This window comes from Pistacia vera, unplaced genomic scaffold, assembly GCF_008641045.1.
Source record: "Pistacia vera cultivar Batoury unplaced genomic scaffold, PisVer_v2 Contig38, whole genome shotgun sequence".
NCBI lineage: Eukaryota > Viridiplantae > Streptophyta > Magnoliopsida > Sapindales > Anacardiaceae > Pistacia > Pistacia vera.
In genome coordinates, this window is record NW_022196201.1 from 371391 (window position 1) to 394792 (window position 23402).

At 35.8% G+C, this 23402-nt stretch overlaps 2 protein-coding genes across 2 annotated transcripts; one reads left to right on the plus strand and one right to left on the minus strand.

Annotated features, from left to right (window-relative positions):
• The first annotated feature begins 11328 nt into the window (after positions 1-11328).
• On the plus strand, positions 11329-12997 carry LOC116140797. The gene is made up of 5 exons (XM_031426374.1): positions 11329-11429; positions 11517-11581; positions 11693-11831; positions 12269-12330; positions 12471-12997. Exons 1-5 carry the CDS (start codon positions 11357-11359, stop codon positions 12750-12752), a joined length of 621 nt encoding a protein of 206 aa, XP_031282234.1. The 5' UTR covers positions 11329-11356; the 3' UTR covers positions 12753-12997.
• Positions 12998-13167: 170 nt separating this feature from the next.
• Positions 13168-15068, minus strand: LOC116140804 (GDSL esterase/lipase 7-like). The gene is made up of 5 exons (XM_031426380.1): positions 14822-15068; positions 14620-14747; positions 14284-14532; positions 13944-14187; positions 13168-13382 (listed from the first exon to the last, which is right to left on the minus strand). The coding sequence occupies exons 1-5, from the start codon at positions 15066-15068 to the stop codon at positions 13168-13170; spliced, it is 1083 nt and encodes a 360-aa protein (XP_031282240.1).
• Between the last annotated feature and the right edge of the window lie 8334 nt (positions 15069-23402).

The following is a 23402-nucleotide window of genomic DNA, read 5'->3' on the forward strand; positions in this document are numbered from 1 at the left end:
ACCCTGGTCAAATAATTAATCACAAAACAGCATCTCAAAAATTGGCTTGGGATTTAATTAAAAGACCATGATTTAGACGATATACTTTTACGTTCAAAGCTTGACTGTGATAGGTGACGAAATTTCACGTCCAAAACATCTTTATAAAAATTGTAAATATAGTGTTACTCTAATCAAACTTATACTATTTCAAACATCTTTATAAAAATCAATTATTAGAACTTAAGGGAAAGATTGTTTATAATTTTCAAATTAATTATTTGTAATTAGATTATATTATATACACAAGAGATACTGTTATATGATTTAAAAAAAAAATCATGGAACAAAATATGAACTTATAAAGATGAGAAAAGAACATAGAGATGAAAAATATATGGTGGCATATGGCTAGGTGTCCAGAGGTATTGTCATCGATGGAAAAGGAACTGACCTGGCATCAAAATTGGGTGCCACAGATTCAGAGCCAAACAAAATCAGATTTTATATAATTTCTCAATATGTAATCATCTGTACAAATGTCTATTGTAATCTTAAGGAATCATACAATCACACATCAATCAGTAATAAGGGCACACTGTGATAAACCAGTACAGCTAAAGGTTGCGACAAGGGGAAGCCATATGAGTGGTAGAGGAACCAGGCTCCACCCAGGGCAGCCGTTTCGGTTTGTGAAAGAAAACGACAGTCATACTCTTTGACAGTATTGTAACTTAGCAAATTTTGCCACTCCATGAATATAAAAACAAAGTTTTCCCTTCCCTTATTATAAATCGATCACCAAGTTGGAGAAACTGTAGAGGATATCAGTGTTGTGTCCTTTTTTCTACTCTCTTCCCCTTCTGGTTCGAAAGGGCATGGACTGATCCTAGCAGAGAAATTAATGGACGTGTAATGCACACCGTTTAAGTAAAAGGTACATATGTCTTTTCTTGCACTTTGCATTGGTGATTTCCTCGTTTATATGATAAAGTTGGATTGCGAAATGTTTGATTCCACCGTTCTCTTAAGAATAATGTTACTGATCGAAGTTCCTTTTGAGAGAATGTTTAATTGTTAAAATGTTCAACATTCTTGAACTAATTATTACATTACCATTTGCAATTTAGTAAAAATATTTACTTGATGGTTTTCTTGCGCATTGTTGTAGCTTGTTATTATGCTATCTCACAGTCTGAAAATTGATAATCAGTGAACTTAATTTCATGAGCAGAGTGGGGCTTCTTCAAGCTTGTAGACCCATCTCCAAGATCTAGCTCTTTGTTAAATCTTCTATCTTACATATTATATGAATTACTAATTAGTATTATAATTCAGTATAGTTTTTGTTTGTTGCTTATAATTATTATATATTTATTTGCTTCATTCATCATGCATAGAAAATTAATTTCCTACTGTCATTTACATATACGAAATTATTCAGTCAGAAACGGTGCCGAAGGCAAACAAAAAAATTAAGTACGTGTTAAGGAATGCATACTCTGTTTTACAACTACAACACCACGCGTACTCCATTTTAAACCCCTTCAAATAAAGACAATCGTAATTTGTCTTTTCTTATACCAAATTTGTGAACAAAATTAATGTGTATATAATTTAAACAATTCCAATTGTTTATTTATTTTAAAATTATAACTAATGGATTGTGTTAGCATGTGTGTTTAATCTTCCTTCTTGCTTATTCTTTGGCAGGCTATTCACGTTGCAAGTCTGCTGCTACAGTACAGCGCTGAAAAGCACTTGAAGCTTAATCTCACAGTCTCTTTACCATTGCTAGTGTTCTTTAAGGTCCATCAATTACTGCCGGAGCATGGATTTGTGGAGTAGAGAAGACTTTTTCTCTAAAGCAAAATGGATAATTATTTCATCTCTGGGTGGAATTATGTTGTGGGCATCAAGAACGTTACAATCTCCCAACATGCCGATACCAAAAGAACATCTTTTACACCAATGTCTTCATCAACCAGCCGGTCTCAAAACCCTAGTTTATTCATCACCTGGAGAACCATTAGTATCTCAAAATCCAAGCCACCGTTCATCTATCATCACTAATTCCCACAAGTTGTTATCACCATCATCATCCTTGACTACTCCATCTTTGCTTCCATCTAATTTGACTTGCTCTTCGTCCTGGTCCTCGGCGATGGACGATTTGATTGGAACAGAAAGTGGAGTTTGCATGAATTCAGACGAAGAAAAAACTCTACAAGTGGATAAATCAGAAGCAATTGATCACAGTCATAAGTTTGGTAAGCGGCGCCGACGATGTTCAATGTCAAGGGAGTATCCACCACCAATCCCTTTACAGGCACGTACAGGAAATTTGCCAGGACACATGCCTTGGGTTTTAACCAGACATTATACCGATGGGAAGTTGATCCTAAAAGAAGAGAGAGTGATGCATCACCAGTACTTCGAAGCCTATAGGGAGAACGGTCGTCTTATCTTAAATCTTGTGTTCTTGGATGATACCATAACATCGAACAACGAAGAGCTACAGCTAGAAGACCTCGAATTTATGAAAGAAGAACAAGAAATAGATGGCTACACACACAATGGGGAAGAGAAACCAGAAGAATATGAAGAAAGTGTTCAAGCTGACTCGAATAATATGGATAATATTAGAGAGGTGGAGGAGACAACACATAAAGGTGGATCGATAATGATAATGAACTCGCAGATGCCTAAAACGAATTTGGAAAATGGGGTGGAGAGGTATGGAGTTTTACGTACGTGTTTCACGTACAGGGGTAGGGAGATATCAGATACAAATTATAATTTCATCTGTAATGCGAATACTCAGGGTGAGACTGGTGGCACATATTTTACCCACTCAGGTTCAGCTCCTCTAGCTTTACCTGTTCGTCCATTGACGGCTGTTATGTAGCCTAATCTTCGCCTGATTAACACTTAATTAATAAATTTATTAAACTAGCTAGCTAGAGAGGGGTTTCTGGACGCTCTTTCCATTGTGATGAAGGCATTTTGTGAGCTGTTTGATGAAGTAATTAAAATATAAAACAAGCTAAATACGAGTAAATTCCCCAGTTGAGACCGATGCCATTGTATGATGTTATGGTACAGAACCTGAATTTGTTTTCCTTATTATTTAACAAGTTCTTCACACAATGGGCTGGGTGGATTTAGTACTTTTCTCCTACATTGACCCATCTTGGAGGCCCATATACGGGAAGTTGTCCCTGGCCAGATCCAGGTGCTTCAGTTTTGGGTTACATTTTTTTTTTTTTTTTCCAATCTAGTTCAAACTGTTCCCAATCCATTGTCTTAAATATCTTTTAGTAACATGCAATTTTAAACCCACATTTTATTTTTATTACTAAGAGTGTTCAGATCAGTTAGTATGGACATCAATTAATCTTTTAGGATCTTAAAACTGTCGACTAGATAAAAAATCTAATGACTGCCCCTAATAGGGCTTGGAGGGCTCAAACTCACCAGCTCTTGAAATTTTCTTTTGCTCTTTTACCCATCCAATGATAATTAAGTTTTAACCCACATTGCTACTTGAGCTTTCCTAACAATAAAGTAACTTTCTTCATAGTTCATAAACAAGCGGTTATTTTCTTGTCTTTAATTAAGGCATGTTGAGGAAGGGAAACAATACAGCTAGCCATTGAAGCAAGTATGTGAGCAGGAATCTTTGGTACTANTGAAGTTTGTATAAATGCAGGAATAGGGTTGACAAAATTGTTATAAAAATATTTAATTATCATAAATGTTTGTTACTTTTTACATTCATATTTGGTCAAAAATTACAACTCGATGTTAAAATAGTTATTACTGTAAATAAAAATGTTAAATTAATATAAAAATATTAATTAACTGACTAATTAATAAAGAGACGAAAAGAGAGCAGTAACTTGGAGGACACGCCCTCGTGTTCTAAAATGCAAACACAAAAGTTTAGGTTATTAAATAGTTAATAAAGATGGTTTGATTTAGTAATTCTATGCATAATCACTTGCTTCCCATGTTACATTTCTCTTAATTTCATGCTCATGCTCTTCTTTGGGAACTATGTTTTCCCATTTACCACCGTCGCCTCATTTTTTTTTTTTTTTTTTTTATGAGAGAGTATCCAAACCAATTTATGTGTACCTCAATTAATCACTCGAGACCCTTGAATTGCCAACCGGATAATTAACTTTATTTTTTTTTTTACGATCACAAGTGTCTGGAACAGTTTATGTATAGCTAAACTAATCCTCTAGGACCCTGAAACTACTGGCCAGGTAATTAACTTCATTTCATTAAACCATAACCACTCTCAATGACAAACACAAATACTATATATTCTCTTCAGTGTTCACAAGCATATCTTTTTCCTTTATCTTTTTGTAATTTTTTTTTAATTCTGAGAATGAATAGTTTTCCCCTCTTAGCAACTTCAATTCTAAGATTAAGAACACCCAATTTGGTGATCAGCAGAAAGATTCCACTGTGTAGCTAGTTCTTAATTTGTTCAGAAGAAATTTTGCCTGAACACTAAAGGGAATCCAAGGAAATTACTGAATCCATATAGTTATATTATAACATTCTTTTACTTATTATTTGTGAAATTTGAACTGATGAAACCGAATCTCTGACTGAGACCTTTGCCAGGATTGACCAATTATATATCTAAATATTTCCTCACCTGCTGCTAAGCCACTGTTCAATTATATTATAACGAAATTAAGCCAGATTATGTTTAATTAATTAACTTATTTAAGACCTGAAAAGCATGAGTTTCATGAAAATTAGTTAGACCTTGACTATATATAGGAACTAGCTATGAATTAATTAAGTTTAACTGAATATTAATTATTTTTTCAAATGCAAAAGATCCATGGGATAGACATGCCAAGGCTACGCCAGTTGTGTATAGAGCTTAAAAATTCATTAGAAAATTGAGAAATTCTCGAAAAGCTGCTCCATTTTGCAGAAGGGTTTTTGTCTTTGTGGTCCTGCAATTGAAATTTCTTCATTTTATGATATATATGGATGCAGAAAACCCTAGATTAATGTTCAGTAATTAAAATTAATGGGCTTGTTGTGTTAGTTGCATCATGCATGCATGGCAACCTTATATATATAATTTTCCATTCAATTCAAACACTACGATGTCCATGTGTCGATATCTCGTTGTGATGCTCTTCTTCCTGAAGAGCTTTATTTTGTAACAAAATGGCTCTCTAATTCCATGTATCTTTTTTATGCATGTGAGGAATGAATACTTTGAGATTTTATACTTCAATCAAGAAGAGGTTACTTTGTTTCATTCATTTTTGTCCACACAACTGGATTGATTCATATTCTGCGAAACCTGAGTACCACAAAAGATATTAATTATTTACATAAAATAAAAGCAACAATTGATACGTGCAAGATTTACATTTGAGAGTTGATACATATATCCATTAAAATTATTGAGTAACGACTTTCTCACTCAAGGTTTGCCTTAATGACACTTTCCCACTTTGAAAGTTTTAAATACTACTTTTTAGCCAAATTTATATTTTGTTATGTCCTAAATACACTTCTTTTCTCAGCCATAGTTCGATGAGTTACTAGGACCAGGGTAAGAGGAGTTTTGCGACTGGAGCCCGATGGATTGAATGGTGGTGACCGATTGAATATTTACCGTCAGAATTAGCTAGAAATTAGTTAAGAACAGGAAACCCTAATTTTGCGATGGCTGGTATTGGTGATAAACAGGTGTCGAAGTGAGAGAGGTTTTGTAGAGAAGAGACCGAAGGTTCAAAATACATTTCATTTTCTCAACCGTAGTTCGGTGAGTTATTAGGAGCTAAGATAAGGAGTTTAGTAGAGTGGAGACCGGTGCATTGAAGGATGTTGACCGATTGATATTAGCCCCAGAATCAACTGGAAATTAGCTAAGAATAGAAAACTCTAGCTTTATGTGGCTGACAATTGGCGAGAAATCAAATGTCGAGTGAAAAGATTTTGTAGAGAAGAGAGCAAGGTTCAAATGGTGGTAAGTAGAGAATTTTCTTCGCTGAATTAACTTTAGATATTATAAAATATAAAATTTGAGTGGAAAGTGGTATTTTGAAGCTTTTTTTTTTTGTAGTTATGTATTGATTGTAGGTCCAGGCTGATAGTGGCCCCAAATTGCAAAATCTGTCCATTAAGGGATGTCCTTGCTCCCTGAAAGAAGTTATATCCAAATTCGCAAAAGTATAAGAACTTAAGTGTTTTTTTTTACCCTTTTTTAAAAAAAAATTTCTCCTTATAAAATAAAAAATATTTGCTTTAAAAATCTGCTGGTTGTTTGTTCTGAAAGTAGTAGAATATGGATCTATTGTGCTATTCTCATAACTCAACTAGTCCTTTTCTATGAAGTGAATGTAAGAAACTTACATAAGTTTTCCCGGTCTCGTCTAGAATGCCAGCTGCAGCAGATGCATAGTTGAGTCCCCTCAAGATGTTTCTTCCTTTTGACAGTGGAGATAGATACGGTGGAATCAATGGCAAACCAAGGTATCGAGCTCCAAGTTTTGTAAAAAAAAGGAGAAGAATGTTATGAACAGTTGGTTAAAGAGCCAAAATCCTTTATGCTAACAGATCACTACTCAAATAACATAATATATGTAGATAACCCTAGTTCTCTTTCAAGATTAACAATGTAAATATACTTTTAGGAGTACCTATATAATCAGCAGCTGTAAGACCGTTGCAGAATCGGCCGGTTGGACGGCCAAAATCTATCCCATAAGGGAAATAGTTTGCTCGTGCAATTGTTGGCATGTAATTGTTGTTTCCAGAGTCTATCAAAGAGTCACCAAAGATGAACATAGCTGGTGTTAGAGGAGTAGTTCTTGGTTGGCCATGAGCATGCCCAACAAGCTCTATAATCCCAATGCAAAGAATGAATATAGCAACACTCTCATTATGTTTCTCCATAACTTTGTTTTCTCTCCTTACCGAAGATATGTTGGCCATGAACATATATTATAAATATACAGCAAACTAGAATAGTTCATGGCCATACTGGGTTGTTACCTGTTACTCTCAGTTTTTAATCTGTATTTACTTTAGACTGTTAAAAAACTTGTGCTCTTGCCAGTTCAGTGTAGTTTTTTTTTTTTTTTTTCAAAAAAAAAAAAAAAAAACTTTTCCTATGCTTTCCTTTCAATCTCAATTGTAGTTTTCACAAGGTGTTACGTATGGGATTGTGTTCCAGAGTCTAGACAATAGTAAAGTTTAGGCTTCTGGTAAGGAGTTGGCATATTAATGGTGATGGCAAGTGGCAATTGGGCTTGACTTCAAGGACTTGTACAGGTAACAGGATGGGTGAATGAGCAATGCGACATGGACTACAGCAAAGTTGGGCAAGTTAGGCTCCTTCAACTTACATTTTAATAGTCAAACAGTTGGCCAAATCTTCACAGTTTTCTTGACTGTTAGTCATTCTTCATTAAAGAGGAAGACTTTAATATAACAATGGTCGGATAATGCCTATAAGGCTATTTTTTTTTTTTTTTTTTTTTAAAGGTTTGTGAAATACCAATAATCCCTTAATCGTTAGTGAACTGTTTAATGACATATACTGTTAAGAGTTAATAAATATTTATCGAAGTATCCTTTCATCATTTAATTTAAGGTAGGCCGATTTTTGTTATTTCTAAATCTTAGAAATTTTTTATTATTTCTAAATCTTAGAAATTTTTTATTATTTAATTAAACCTTAATATATGTCATTAACTTTTATTATTATTATTCTCCTAATCAATGTAGGAGTTTGACATCAACACAGCCACTCAGACGAGGGGCTTAGAAGGTTTGGCGTGGGTATAAACCGACACATTTAGCCCAGGTAAACTCGAGCCCTCCTTTTAGCGTCAACTGTTGTTATACCGTCTCCAACCACATGGTAGGCGGGTTCTTAGAGGTATTGTTTGCTTTGGGCCCATAAGCTAGGCTGTTGATAAGCTTGCACGGTTTTATCTTGAAAAAACGTCTCTAGGTTTTTGAGGATATCCTTATGTTATATAAACGATCAATGCCTTCGTCTCATAGCGATGTGGGAGTTTTATATTAACAATTATTATTGTTGTTGTTTCATTTAACAGCTAGATTGTGTTATAACAACTGAAGAATAATATTAAAAAGAAGAACAAATTTAATAAAAAACTCATTTAAATTTCATGGTTAATGGATATGATAATTTTGAAGAACTACATATTTATATAATTTACCAATTAAATTAAGATATAAACACAATTAAATCCTAAAGACCAAAGTTGATCATGTAAAAGGAATCTTTCTTGGGTTCTCCAATATTTGTTCTTGACAATAACACGTACACCCAATTGAGCATGATTAGTAAATTATAGTATATACTATATAGTATACATGTGACAATGTCCTTAAAGAGAGAACATATTTTCTCTTCTTTTGCACATCAAACTCCACCAAGTCCCTTTTTAAGAGCACAAAAAGATTATTATAGAAATTAATCATCTTTTGTAATTAGTAGTGGATTAAGATTACTACTAGTAATTAATTAATACCATTGGAAAATCATTAATATTGAAGACATGACATTGGTAAATGGAGCCATACTACTGATGTCCATGTGTCGATATCTCGTTTGTGATGCTCTTCTTCCTGAAGAGCTTTATCTTGTAACAAAATGGCTCTCTAATTCCATGTATCTTTTTTATGCATTGAAGTGAGGAATGAATACTTTGAGATTTTATACTTCAATCAAGAAGAGGTTACTTTGTTTCATTCATTTTTGTCCACACAACTGGATTGATTCATATATATCTGCGAAACCTGAGTACCACAAAAGATATTAATTATTTACATAAAATAAAAGCAACAATTGATACGTGCAAGATTTACATTTGAGAGTTGATACATATATCCATTAAAAGTATTGAGTAAACGACTTTCTCACTCAAGGTTTGCCTTAATGACACTTTCCCACTTTGAAAGTTTTAAAATACTACTTTTTTAGCCAAAATTTATATTTTGTTAATGTCCTAAATACACTTCATTTTCTCAGCCATAGTTCGATGAGTTACTAGGAGCCAGGGTAAGAGGAGTTTTGCAGACTGGAGGCCGATGGATTGAATGGTGGTGACCGATTGAATATTTACCGTCAGAATTAGCTAGAAATTAGTTAAGAACAGGAAACCCTAACTTTGCGATGGCTGGTAATTGGTGATAAATCAGGTGTCGAAGTGAGAGAGGTTTTGTAGAGAAGAGACCGAAGGTTCAAAATACATTTCATTTTCTCAACCGTAGTTCGGTGAGTTATTAGGAGCTAAGATAAGAGGAGTTTAGTAGAGTGGAGACCGGTGCATTGAATGATGTTGACCGATTGAATATTAGCCGCCAGAATCAACTGGAAATTAGCTAAGAATAGAAAACTCTAGCTTTATAGTGGCTGACAATTGGCGAGAAATCAAATGTCGGAGTGAGAAAGATTTTGTAGAGAAGAGAGCAAAGGTTCAAATGGTGGTAATGGAGAGAATTTTCTTCGCTGAAATTAACTTTAGATATTAATAAAATATAAAATTTGAGTGAGAAAGTGGTATTTTGAAGCTTTTTTTTTTTGTAGTTATGTAATTGAAGTTTGTATAAATGCAGGAATAGGGTTGACAAAATTGTTATAAAAATATTTAATTATCATAAATGTTTGTTACTTTTTACATTCATATTTGGTCAAAAATTACAACACGATGTTAAAATAGTTATTACTGTAAATAAAAATGTTAAATTAATATAAAAATATTAATTAACTGACTAATTAATAAAGAGACGAAAAGAGAGCAGTAAGTTGGAGGACACGCCCTCGTGTTCTAAAATGCAAACACAAAAGTTTAGGTTATTAAATAGTTAATAAAGATGGTTTGATTTAGTAATTCTATGCGTAATCACTTGCTTCCCATGTTACATTTCTCTTAATTTCATGCTCATGCTCTTCTTTGGGAACTATGTTTTCCCATTTACCACCGCCGCCTCAATTTTTTTTTTTTTTTAATGAGAAGATATCCGAACTAGTTTACGTATACTTTAATTAATCATTTGAGACCCTTAAACTACCAACCAAGTAATTAACTTTATTTTTTTTTTTTATGATCAGAGGTGTCTGGAACAGTTTATGTATATCTAAACTAATTCTCTAGGACTCTGGAACTACTAGCCGGGTAATTAACTTCATTTCATTAAACCATAACCACTCTCAGTGACAAACACAAATACTATATATTCTCTTCAGTGTTCACAAGCATATCTGTTTCCTTTATCTTTTTGTAATTTTTTTTTTTAATTCTGGGAATGAGTAAGTTTTCCCTTCTTAGCAACTTCAATTCTAAGATTAAGAACACCCAATTTGGTGATCAGCAGAAAGATTCCACTGTGTAGCTAGTTCTTAATTTGTTCAGAAGAAATTTTGCCTGAACACTAAAGGGAATCCAAGGAAATTACTGAATCCATATAGTTATATTATAACATTCTTTTACTTATTATTTGTGAAATTTGAACTGATGAAACCGAATCTCTGACTGAGACCTTTGCCAGGATTGACCAATTATATATCTAAATATTTCCCCACCTGCTGCTAAGCCACTGTTCAATTATATTATAACGAAATTAAGCCAGATTATGTTTAATTAATTAACTTATTTAAGACCTGAAAAGCATGAGTTTCATGAAAATTAGTTAGACCTTGACTACATATAGGAACTAGCTATGAATTAATTAAGTTTAACTGAATATTAATTATTTTTTCAAATGCAAAAGATCCATGGGATAGACATGCCAAGGCTACGCCAGTTGTGTATAGAGCTTAAAAATTCATTAGAAAATTGAGAAATTCTCGAAAAGCTGCTCCATTTTGCAGAAGGGTTTTTGTCTTTGTGGTCCTGCAATTGAAATTTCTTCATTTTATGATATATATGGATGCAGAAAACCCTAGATTAATGTTCAGTAATTAAAATTAATGGGCTTGTTGTGTTAGTTGCATCATGCATGCATGGCAACCTTATATATATAATTTTCCATTCAATTCAAACACACCTCGAGACTGTATATTTCTGGTCTATTCAACTCATGAAAACACATTCAAGTGGAGGAAGGAACATTTTTTTCATTGATTTTTTTATTAGATTAATACATTTAATTAAGTAATTAAATATTGATATAGTTCTGCCTGCAGTCAGGAGCAGTAATATTTTATGTAGGTATCTAGGTGTCGGAACCCTAGCTTTGACTTGCTTTGAACTCTCTCTATAAAACCCACTCTAGCGTTTTCAATGTTCCTCTCTTTTATGTTGTTGAACAATAGACACACTCAAACAAAATCAAGAATCAAATTCAAATGATGCACTTCAGGTTTTTAAGCATAATTCTAGGGCTTCTCCTCGTTATGGCTTCTGTACTTGCTCATCAAGGTATGTCTGATTAGATTGCTTCACTTATTTCTTCATCAATGTTGTTGAATGAAGCTTATATTGTCTTTGTTTCTTCTCTTTTCGTAGATGACAAAGCTACTGGAAACGGGCTTCTGGCGAGTAGTCAAGGGTATATTGTTTCTTCTCGAGAGGTATAGGCTTGTTTACTGCTGATGTATAACATCAATCGTTCGGTCTTTTTTAATTTGGTTGGTTGTGAAGGATTCGTTTGATTGCTCCAAAGCACAAATGTTTACATGCAGGAACTTGTTCACGGTGTTGCTAGCATCAACATGAGGAAACTGAGGCTACAAGGAAGGAAAATGGCTGAACACAAAGTGTCTGGGGAAAAGTTTGAAAAGGATGATGATGCTCAGCAAAGGAAGAACTCAGAGATTTCAGGTGCTACAACTCGTTCTGATGGAAAATGTGACTTTGAAGGGAGGAGAGATTTTTGTGTAGAACGAAAAATTGAGGATAACAGTAGTAGTACTGCTGGTTTTGTAGCTTTCAATTCTGATTATCATGGACCTAAACAACACCCTCCTAAACACAACTGAGATCGAAAAGCAAAGATCTTTATTGTCTGCCTTAGCCTTAGTATATGTTCTATATATATAGCTAGCAGGTTAGGATATTTATGCTGTATATCGTAGTTGTATATGATTCGTATTGTTTATAAAATGGATTTTATCGAATGCTTATTAACTTGGTGCAATGTTCTTATATACTTTAATTTACATCCTTTTCTTATTTGATAATTGCCAAAAATTTGTGGGTTGTGGAAGAAGAGTACTTTGAATAGCAGTTCATTATAGATATTTGTTCATTTAATGCAGGGAAAAGCTGTGAAGCTTCAAAGAAGTCTCTGGAAAGATCTCACCACCGAGCTGATGATCAGGTCCTCTCTCTCTCTCTCTCTCTCTCTCTCTGTGTTTCACAAACACCAAGAACGATTTTGATAATTTAACTATAAAGGTTCAACATTTTAGGCATCTTTTTGTTGTAATATGCACCACTACTTGTATGTTCACAAAACAGAAAACGAAGACATTAAACTCTGAGCCAGCTGCTGTTCTTCTCTCGAACTCTAAGCCAATCCAATCTCAAGATTCCAAGACATTGCGAACTAAAGCCAGCTTGAAGGGCTCTCCGAGGTCTGACAATGAAGTCTCTCAAGAACTTGACGATACCGATGATCAGACAGTTGACACACAAAGACTTCTAGTGGCTACTAAAGAGATTGTTAACCTGATGAACAAGGATTATCGAGGAATGCCTCGTCGCAAGCCTCCAATTAACAATGATGAACCTCGGCACTGAGTTAATTTTTTTGCTCACAGTTTTGTCCCCTCATAGGATCGAAGTCCATGAAGAAGTCCCTTAAACCTAAATAGGATAAGCAACTTTGTTTTTGTTTTGTTTTGTTTAATTTTTTGTTTGTTTGGTCATAAAGGCATGCATAGGAATTATGTTGTTTGTTTTTGTAACAAGACAGTTTAGGATTAGTAGAACCAAAATGTAAGGTTTGTACATCAAGTGTGCCTTAGCTTCATCAAATATGCCTTAATATCTTATTCTCAAAAGTTAATAATTAGACTTTCCGCACTGATAACATATACATGTACTATTTAACATTTACATGACAATATGAATCTGTGTATGCATTGCAATGACTGTTCACAGATGATTAATCAAGCTGCTGATATATTCAATTGATATATAAGAAGGCATTTCCTCACATATTAACGAGGTCCTTTAAGGTAACAGGAATGCAAACTGATGCATTATTGATACAACCGGAGGCGATGAGTGAATGCACAGCTTCTGTAGGATGAAATCCGTCCCAAAAGTAGAATTTATCTGCCTTAGGACATGGCTTCAGAAATGGAATGCACGCTGATTCCCCATTCCTCCAAGTAGTACAACAAGGATTATTTGCATTCGTTAAGCCTGAAAAAGATTTTGTTCAGTAATAAGCTAATTAATCAAATACATCAATCAAGGACAATATAAGGAGTATACAAATGCTTATTGAACTAATATAATGTTAAAACGATAAGGATAATTACTTAACATGTCAAAGGTCTAAAGTTTGAATCCAATTGAACTAATATAATGTTGAACTCCCACTTTTTTTTTTGGGTGAAAGCCTCGGGTCTCCCCATACCCAAAGGTATGACACTAATCCCAATATGGACTTGAGTAAGTACCCCTGGTTCGAACCCTTGACATTACAGGTAAAGTTGGGCCACACCTCCACTTTAAAGCTTCTTATCAATGCTTTCGACCCTAGAGTAAAGTCAACATGATAACGAATGCCATTTCCTTTCCAAGAAAAAATGAACACTATGAAATGAAGACAAAAAATGCATAGTCAAATAATGGTAGCCAAGTAACCATATTACTCTCAGAATACATCTACATACATTGTTAAAACATTGATATGCTCCAAACGAAGAATGTTAATATTGATTAATAACTTTAATTTGGTGGATGTTGAAAAGAAATTACCATATTTAGAAGGGTTTGTAGCTGCATCATAGCCTAGCCAATGAGCATGGCCAAGAACAAAGTTGGAACCCTTAAGAGTGGTTGTCAAATTTCTTAGCATTGCAAGAAGGCCGTCGTTGAAATATGAGACAAGCTGGTTCTTGTCTTCAACACATTTGATACCTTCCCTCTTAATCGCCGGGATGCAGCCTACCGCACCGATTTCGAACATCACTATCTTCCTCGCTCCCAAATTGTATAGCCTCTGCAGTGCAGATATATAAACATACATTATCATAAACTAACGAATTCTAACTCAGTCAATTAATTTTGTGTTAGCTAGAAAGCAAGAACACTGAACCTCCAGCTTCGGAGAGAGAGCATCAATGAGGAGTTGAGCGAAAGGTTGTGGAGCATAAATTTTGCTTGTATTGAAGAACTTGGGTTGAAGATAATTACACATGTAGTCGTTACTGCCAGTGGAGATTATGAATATAGACTTTGATAAATAATCTGAAAATTTCTCGGAGCTATCAAAATATGTAGGCAGCTTTGATTTGATTGTGTCTTCGAATAAATCAATCTGTTCATCCAAATGTAAGCATTTTCCCTGTAAATTATTTATAAAGAGAATAATCAGATGCCAAACGAGGGAGAATCAAATTAACTTAATGTTGATTTTCAATTAAATTCTTACTAATGTGCTTCCACTTTCAGGAAGGATGCCGCAGGAGGCAGATGCAAAATTCAATCCCGTAACTGGGACAGACCCTCTATTAATCATACTCAGATATGGTGGAGAATATGGTAGCCCAAGAAATTCAGCTGTAAAATAAAAGTATATATGCAGTAGTTCAAATTTTTTATGATGATGAGAATGACAGTGAGTTCGATCATACCGGTAAAATCTGCAATTGTTCTACCATTAGTGAATCTTCCAGTGAATCCCTGGACAAAATTGGAGCCATATGGTAAATAATTAGCCTTGGCAATGGTTAACAAGTGATTGTTGTTGCCACTGTCAAGCACAGAATCCCCAAAAACATAGAGTGCTGGTGCAGGCGTTTGCGTAGTAGTAGTACTGATCAAAGGCAAAAAATATTGAAGGAAAATAAACAAGAAAGTGAATAATGACACTGAGCTCATCGTTTATTAATTAATGCTAATGGTGTGTGAGGGCATGTATGCAGAAAGAATCATTGAACAATATAAAGTAGTCTGGTAAGAAAAAAAATCAAGGAGATATTTTACAAGCGTAACGTAATGTTATTTTCTTTATTTTTTGGGAACCAACTGTATCAAAAATGAAGGTCTACTCACATGGAATGGAATGTCATAACAAATGTAACGCATACACTGTTTTTATACTGATAATGACAATGTTTGTTGAGCTTTTTTCTCCAGTAATCAATTTAATCAAACTATGATACATAATTACTGTAAAAGTGTGAAGCTAATGTTTAAGTCCAATGCTGTCGTTTTGGTCCAAGCTTCATGCAATCTTGACGGTTGATTCAAGGGTCATCCTACGGCTGAAATTTCCCTGAAAAGTCAAAGATATAAAAAGAGGGCAGCTCTCCAAATTGAAATACACAGTGAACAAAATCGGTTTTCTCTCTTCTTCTTCGACTCTGTAATATTCTGCTTTGCTGGGTTCTTTGATTTACTTTAATTCTTATAATCTTGGTGCAATCAATTAGGTTGTTGAGTGAAAGAAGCTTAGGGAGTCTTTCTCTTGGGTTTAAAGGTTACGGTAAAAGAATTGAGTGATAGATTAGCAAAGTGAGTTGGGTTGTGTTTGAGATTGTGAAAGTGTACTCTGTAAATGATATTGATCTTCTTAGTGCAGCGAGCCTCGGTGTTTGGGAGCTCAACGTGGACGTAGCTTGCTCAAATCTTGAGCAAGTGAACCACGGTAAACTCTTGTGTGTGTTTGCTTGTTCTTGATTCCTTTTGTGATTAATTGGTTGATTAGTGTTTAGTTTAGTCTCAAATTGCAACAGTGGTATCAGAGCCAAGTTTTAGGGTTTGTCGATTTCGTTCAATTCTTGATTTGGGAAATTCTTGATTCTAGGGTTTGTTAAATTGAGGGTTTCTTGATTTAACGGTTCTTGAGGAGTCAAGGGGTCTAGAAATCGTCAATAAGGTTCTTGATTTTGGAAATCTTTTGATTCTAGGTTTTGCTAAATTGGGGGTTTCTTGATTTAACTAGTCTTAGGTAATCTTGGTCTTCAATAATCTTCAATTAGTCTATCAGTTCGTGAGAATCAGAAAGCAATCCCAAGTTCTAGTGTTCAACCGAAAAAAACTACAAAATGTCCACCACCACTCGCATGGAAATCATCCAATACGATGAGAAAATTGATTTCAATAGCTGGAAAAAGAAGTGAAGGCTCTCTTGTCTCACAACAAGGTAGGAATTGCATTGGAGAAAGACTTCACCAAATGGCCAGAGAAAAAGTTAAAAAAGAAGGCTGAGATTGATGAGGAGGCTTATAACCTCATCATCTTGAACCTGTCGGACAACGTCCTAAGAAAGGTAGATGGCCTGGAGAATCCGATCACATTGTGGGGTAAAGTCGAAACTTTATTTGCATTACAATCTGCTCCTAACTTAGCGTTTTCAAGTTTGCATATAAAATGGATGTGTCTAAGTCTTTAGATGATAAGTTAGTCGAGTTCTTGAAAATGACACTAATTCTTAAAGGCACCAACCAAGAATTAGGAGACTCCAGTTTGGCTATGATTTTGTTAAACTCATTGCCTGAAGATTATCTAGTGGTTAAAAATGTTTTACAATATAGTGGGACTATCCCTAGTGTAGACTTGATTGTGGCTAGACTAAAATCTAGGGAGTTAGAGTTAAAGACTCAAAAATGAAATGGCATTAACCTGTTTGTAAAAGGTAGGGCAGAAACTGGTCATATAGGAAAAGAGGCTGGAAGAGGTCCACAAAGTAATTTAGGCCTTAAGAATAAGAAAAAGGTTAAGGGTAATAATAGGCCTAAAGGGGAGACTAGGAAATGCTTCTATTGTAATAAAACTAGTCATCTTAAGAAAAATTGTTATGATTGGATTAAGAAACAGAAACAGTTTAACACAGAAAGCAACCTAGCATGTACTAGTAACAACATTGAACCTTCTAAAGCTCTCACAGTGTCTAATTTTGCTAGTGTTAAAGAGTGGGTATTAGACTCTAGATGTTCCTTTCACATGAGTCCTAACCGAGTCTGGTTCCAAAACCTTAAGACTGATGATAGTGAAATTGTATTCATGGGTAACAATCACTCATGTAGGGTTCAAGGCATTGGTACCATAACTCTTAAGCTGAATAATGACAAGCTAATCAAGCTAACTAGAGTAAGATTTATACCTGAACTTAAACGAAATTTGATCTCGTTAGGAATCCTTGATGAGGATGGGTACTATTATAAGGCACAAAATGGGTGTATAGTTATATACAAGGATAATGAAGTATTACTAAAAGAAACTAAAACTAATGGCTTGTACATTCTATGTGGACAATACTATCATGATTCTTTTAATACTACTTTGTTGACTACTAACTTGTCTACAGCTGAGAAATGGCATCTGAGGATAGGCCATATAGGCCAAAGAGGTATGAGCATTCTCAAACAGCAGGGCTATTTTGGGAATGACACAATTTCTTATCTAGATTTCTATGAAGTATGTGTGTTAGGTAAACAACATAGGATGAGTTTCCCAAAAGGAACTCATCAGGCTTCTAGATGTTTAGAGTACCTACATGCAGATCTATAGGGTTGGTCTAGAGAAGGTTAAATCACATGGTGGGAATTCATACTTCCTATCCATTGTGGATGACTTCAGTAGGAAGGTGTGGGTATACCTCCTAAGGTCTAAGGATGAAGTCTTAACCAAGTTTAAAGGCTGGAAAACTCTAGTGGAAAATCAGAGTGATAAAAGAGTCAAGGCACTTAGAACAGACAATGGTTTAGAGTTTTGTAACTCTGAATTTGACACTTACTGTATTGACCAAAGGATCCTAAGGCATAGGATAGTGAGGAGAACCCCTCAACAAAATAGGGTTGCTGAGAGAATGAACAAAACTTTGTTGGAGAAAGTTAGGTGCCTACTTTTCACCTTAGGCCTACCTAAAACTTTTTGGGGAGAAGCCTCAACTACTACTACCTACCTTATCAATATGTCCCCCCTCTAGTGTTATAGAGTTTAAGTGTCCTAAAGAGAAATGGACTGGTAAGAAGCCCAACCTAAATCACTTAAAGGTTTTTGGTTGTGTTGCCTATGCACACACAAATGATGGGAAGTTAGAGCCAAGATCCTTTAAGTATGTATTTCTAGGATAACAAGAGGTGCCAAAGGGGTGCAGACTTTGGGAAAGAGAGGCATAGGGGGTCAGGGTCATAATTAGCAGGGATGTGGTCTTTAATAAATAAATGTTTCCTTGTAAATCTACTAAACTCATTGTAGGTACCTGAAATATTGAGACAACAAATCTGAATCAAACTGGTACCACCCAAATTGAGGTGGAGCCAACAATTCATTACACGAATCTGCCCAATTTTAATGAAGATACTACACCTGTAGGAATGCATCAAGATGCTGTGCAAGATCCTGAAGAGGCAACATAAGAGATTGGTGAAGGGTCTCAATAAGAGGATCTTGCACATTATCAGCTTGCAAGGGACAGAATCAGCAAGGATATAAGGCCCCCTGCCAGATATAGTTATACAGACCTGATCTATATGACTCTGATTGCTAGTGGTGAAATTCAAAGGACAGAACTTGCCACTTATGAAGAAGCTATAAGTTCTAAGGACAAAAAGCAGTGGCTGGCTGTTATGAGTAAAGAAATGCACTCTTTAAAGGTGAACAAAACCTGGTCATTAGTTCAGAGGCCCAAGGATCAGAAGTGTGTAGAGTGCAGATGGTTGTTCAAGATAAAAGAAGGCATAAACCCTTCAGACCCTCCAAGATACAAAGCCAGGTTAGTCGCAAAGGGCTACACACAAAGAGAAGGTATTGATTTTAATGAAATTTTTTCTCCAGTAGTTAAATTTAAAAAAATTAGATTGATGTTGTCTATTATTGCTCATTATGACCTAGAATTAGAGCAATTAGATGTTAAGACTGCATTCTTACATGGTGAACTGGAAGAAACTATTTTCATGAATTAGGCGATTGGTTTCATTGATAAAGACTTGCCTGAGCATGTGTGTTTACTGCATAAATCACTTTATGGACTTAACTAGTCCCTTAGGCAATGGTATGAAAGATTTGACTCTTTTATTATTGGGATTGACTTTAATAGGAGCAAATATGACAATTGCTTTTACTTTGCACTTACAAATGACATGCTTATATATCTGCTTTTGTATGTGGATGACATGTTGTTGATTAGTTAATCTAAGTCCAAAATAAATGACTTAAAGGCACAACTAAGTTCTGAATTTGATATGAAGGATTTAGGGTGTGCAAAAAGAATCCTAAGAATGGTGATAGAGAGAAATAGGAAGTGTCATAGACTAAGAATTCACCAAATGTCATATTTGCAGAAACTCACATCCAAGTTTGGAATGTCTGACTCTAAGGTAGTCTCTATATCATTAGCTAGTCATTTCACACTTAGCAAATTGTAGTGCCCTAAAACAGAGAGTGAATTGATCAAAATGGAAAACATACCATACTCTAGTGCAATAGGCTCCATAATGTATGCTATGATCAGTACCAAACCTGATCTGTCTTTTGCAATCTCTTTACTTAGTAGATACATGTCAAATCCTGGTATTGAACATTGGGTTGCATTAAAATGGTTGCTAAGGTACATAAGTAGCACTATGCATGTTGGTTTAGATTATTGTAAAAGATATGATACACTTGATCTTGTGTGGTATGTGGATTCAGATTTTACAAGAGATAAAGATAGTAGAAGTCCACTACTGCCTACTGTTTTACGCTTAGAGGAAATTGTGTGAGCTGTAAATCATAGTTGCAACCTTTGGTTGCACTGTCCACAATTGAATCTGAATATGTGACAGTCACGGATGCTTTCAAGGAGGCCTATGGCTGCAAGGAATCCTGCAAGAAGCCAACATGCTGGATGGACTTGTGACTGTCTATTCAAACAGTCAAAGTGCCATCCACTTGAGCAAAAACCTTGTGTATCATGAGAAAGCCAAGCACATAGATGTGAAGTTTCATTTTGTGAGAGATCTCATTTCAAGTGGACAACTACACCTGGAGAAGATACAAACTAAGGAAAATCTAGCAGATATGGGGACCAAGGTTGTGACTGCATCAAAGTTCAAGCATTGCTTGAACTTATTGCACATCAGGTAACACATTAGAGTTGAGAAGGAACATTGAGATGCTTGCTGCACTAATGGAGGGACAACCTGGAGGAGTTTGTTAGCTTCAAGGTAGAGAATGTAAAAGTGTGAAGCTAATGTTTAAGTCCAACGCTGCCGTTTTGGTCCAAGCTTCATGCAATCCTGACGGTTGATTCAAGGGTCATCCTACGGCTGAAATTTCCCTGAAAAGTCAAAGATATAAAAAGAGGGCAGCTCTCCAAATTGAAATACACAATGAATAAAATCGGTTTTCTCTATTCTTCTTCGACTTTGTAACATTTTGCTTTGTTGGGTTCTTTGATTTACATTAATTCTTGTAATCTTGGTGCAATCAATTGGGTTGTTGAGTGAAGAGAAGCTTAGGGAGTCTTTCTCTTGGGTTTAAAGGTTATGGTAAAAGAGTTGAGTGATAGATTAGCAAAGTGAGTTGGGTTGTGTTTGAGATTCTGAAAGTGTACTATGTAAATGATATTGATCTTCTTAGTGCAGCAAGCCTCGGTGTTTGGGAGCTCAACGTGGACATAGCTTGCTCAAATCTTGAGCAAGTGAACCACGGTAAACTCTTGTGTGTGTTTGCTTGTTCTTGATTCCTTTTGTGATTAATTGGTTGGTTAGTGTTTAGTTTAGTCTCAAATTGCAACAATTACATATATATTTTCAGGTCTATTATTTTTTATTTTGGGCAAGTAAGTATGCATAGATAGAAAGAGAATGTAAAAAGGTACCAGAACAAAAACAGTTGTCTTACCTTAGGACCTATCCTAGGTTATGACCAATAGAATCAATTAGCCTACACAAGACTAAAGGAGGCAAAAAACAAGAGAAGACAAATGCTTTCCTCTTCCTGCTCAGGACTCTCCCTTGGTTAGGAAACAAAAATCAATAAGCCTATATTGGATTGAAAGAAAACAATAAAAAGACTTATTCCTACTTTAGGACATGTCCTCAGTTAGGAACAAAACAAAACAAAAACAATAAAAATGGGAAACTCACCTTTTTTTTTTCTATCTCATCATATCAAACAAGATAGGAAAAAAGAGAAGTGCTCATGAAACCACCCGAGGAGGAATCGGCTTTGAATAAGAACTCAGACTGTAGGGAAAACTTCTTTACTTTTTTTTTTTTTTTTTCATGGGTATTGTTGCCCAAAGAGAGCACATGCTAGTCCCATGTATTGAAGAGTAATTGCATGTATTGTTATATAATGTTATATAGTGTTATGTAGGGTTTTTTTTGTAAATTCATACTGGTAGGTATAGGTTTATTGTTTTATTTATTCCTGCAACTCTACCTTTTCTAATCAATCATTTATTCTAATCTCTTTACTGCTGCAAACTGCTGAGCCTCCCTCTTTCTCTCTTGGTCTGCTTTTCTCACATGCTATCAGAGCATTAAGATTTCGGTCTGTTACTTGTTGCATTTTTTTTCCTCTCCTTTGTGGTTAGCTTCTTAGAGATGGTTGATCCTTCCGTTGATAATTCTCTTAGGTCTAACACCTCTACCATGGCTTCGACCCCTCATTATTCTTCTTCTTTAGTGTTTGTTCTTCCGGTGTCCATCAACATTGCAACAAACTTTCCTTTTCTCATGGAATGCCCCACTTTTCTTGCTTGGAAATCTCAGTTTATAGATCTGTTGGTCATTCATGATTTGTCTCATATGGTGGTTCCCAATGTCGCTGCTCCTTCTCCTCAATTGGCAGACGGTGCCGTGAACCCAGCATATGGGTTATGGATTAAAGCTGATCGATTTGTTCTCAGTTGGATTAAGGCCACAGTTGCACTTTCGATTCAGTCTATTCTTTTGTCATGCACCATCGTTGCCACTGCTTAGTCTCTCCTTGATAAGCGAATTTTTCCTTTATCGCGAATCCACATTCGCACCTTCTGGGATCAACTTCGTACTCTTTGAAAACATACTGATGTTCAACTGGCTGACTATCTTCTTGGTGCAAAATCTCTAGCGGATTCCTTGGCTGCGGTTTGTGATCCTATTTCTAATTCTGAATTGGTTGACTGTGTAGTTGATAGACTTGGTGTAGAGTTTAAAGAGTTCATCACCTCCCTCCGTTTCCAGCCAACCATTTCATTTGATGAACTCTATGATCTTCTGATTTAGGAAGAGCTTTTGATCAAGAAGCACTCCTCTCTGCCTGCCCCTACCATGGCCATGGCAGCGTCTCAATCTTTGCCACAACCTCTTTCCTCCCAACTGCGGCGACAATTCTAATCTCAGCAGTCATTGTTCTCTTCTCAACAGCCATATCAACAATCATCGGGCAGATGACACCGTGGCTCCCGTAATCATGGCTCCCATAACCGTGGTGGGCATGGCTGTGGGTAAGGTAGTTCTCGCCCTCTGTCGCCTCCATCATTCTAGCCGCCTTTACTCCCATCTCCAGTTGGTGTTCTTCTGCAAGAGGCTTGTCAAATTTGTGATCGTCAAGGTCACTCTGCTCGAGTTTGTCCTCAACGTGGTAACTTTGCCTACTCTGCAGCTCCAATTGTCGAGTCGTTCGTTGCCATGTCCATCGAGACTAATTGGTGCCTTGACTCTGGCGTTACTCACCACATGATGCTTAACCTTTCCTCTTTGTCAGATGCTCAGCCATACCGTGGGTCATCCTTTGCTGCTGTGGGTAGCAGTTACTCCCTTTCCATCACCCATATAGGTTTCGTTTCCATTTCTGACTCTCTACCTATATCGTCTTAAAAATTATCTGATGTCTTGTGTGTTTCGAGTCTTCATAAAAATTTGTTGTCTATTAACAAATTTACCTCTGACACTAATACTGAGCTTATTCTTGATGCTGATGGTTTTGTTATTAAGGACAAGTGGTCGAGCAAAGTGCTTCGCATTGGCCGCAGTAGTAATGGGCTTTACCATTTGTCTTCGTTTGTGCCAACGACTTTCTCTTCTGTTCATGCGTCTTCTATTGTCTAGCATCGTCGCCTTGGTCACCCATCCCTTGCTGTTGTCAAGTGTGTTCTTACGTCTTTTCAGTTTCTTGTTCGTGGCTCTCAGTCGCTCTTGTCCGTGTGCGATGTTTGTCTGCTTGGCAAAGGCTGTCGTCAGCCCTCTTCCAAATGAACTTACACCTTACGTTCTCTATTGGAGTTGCTGCAACTTG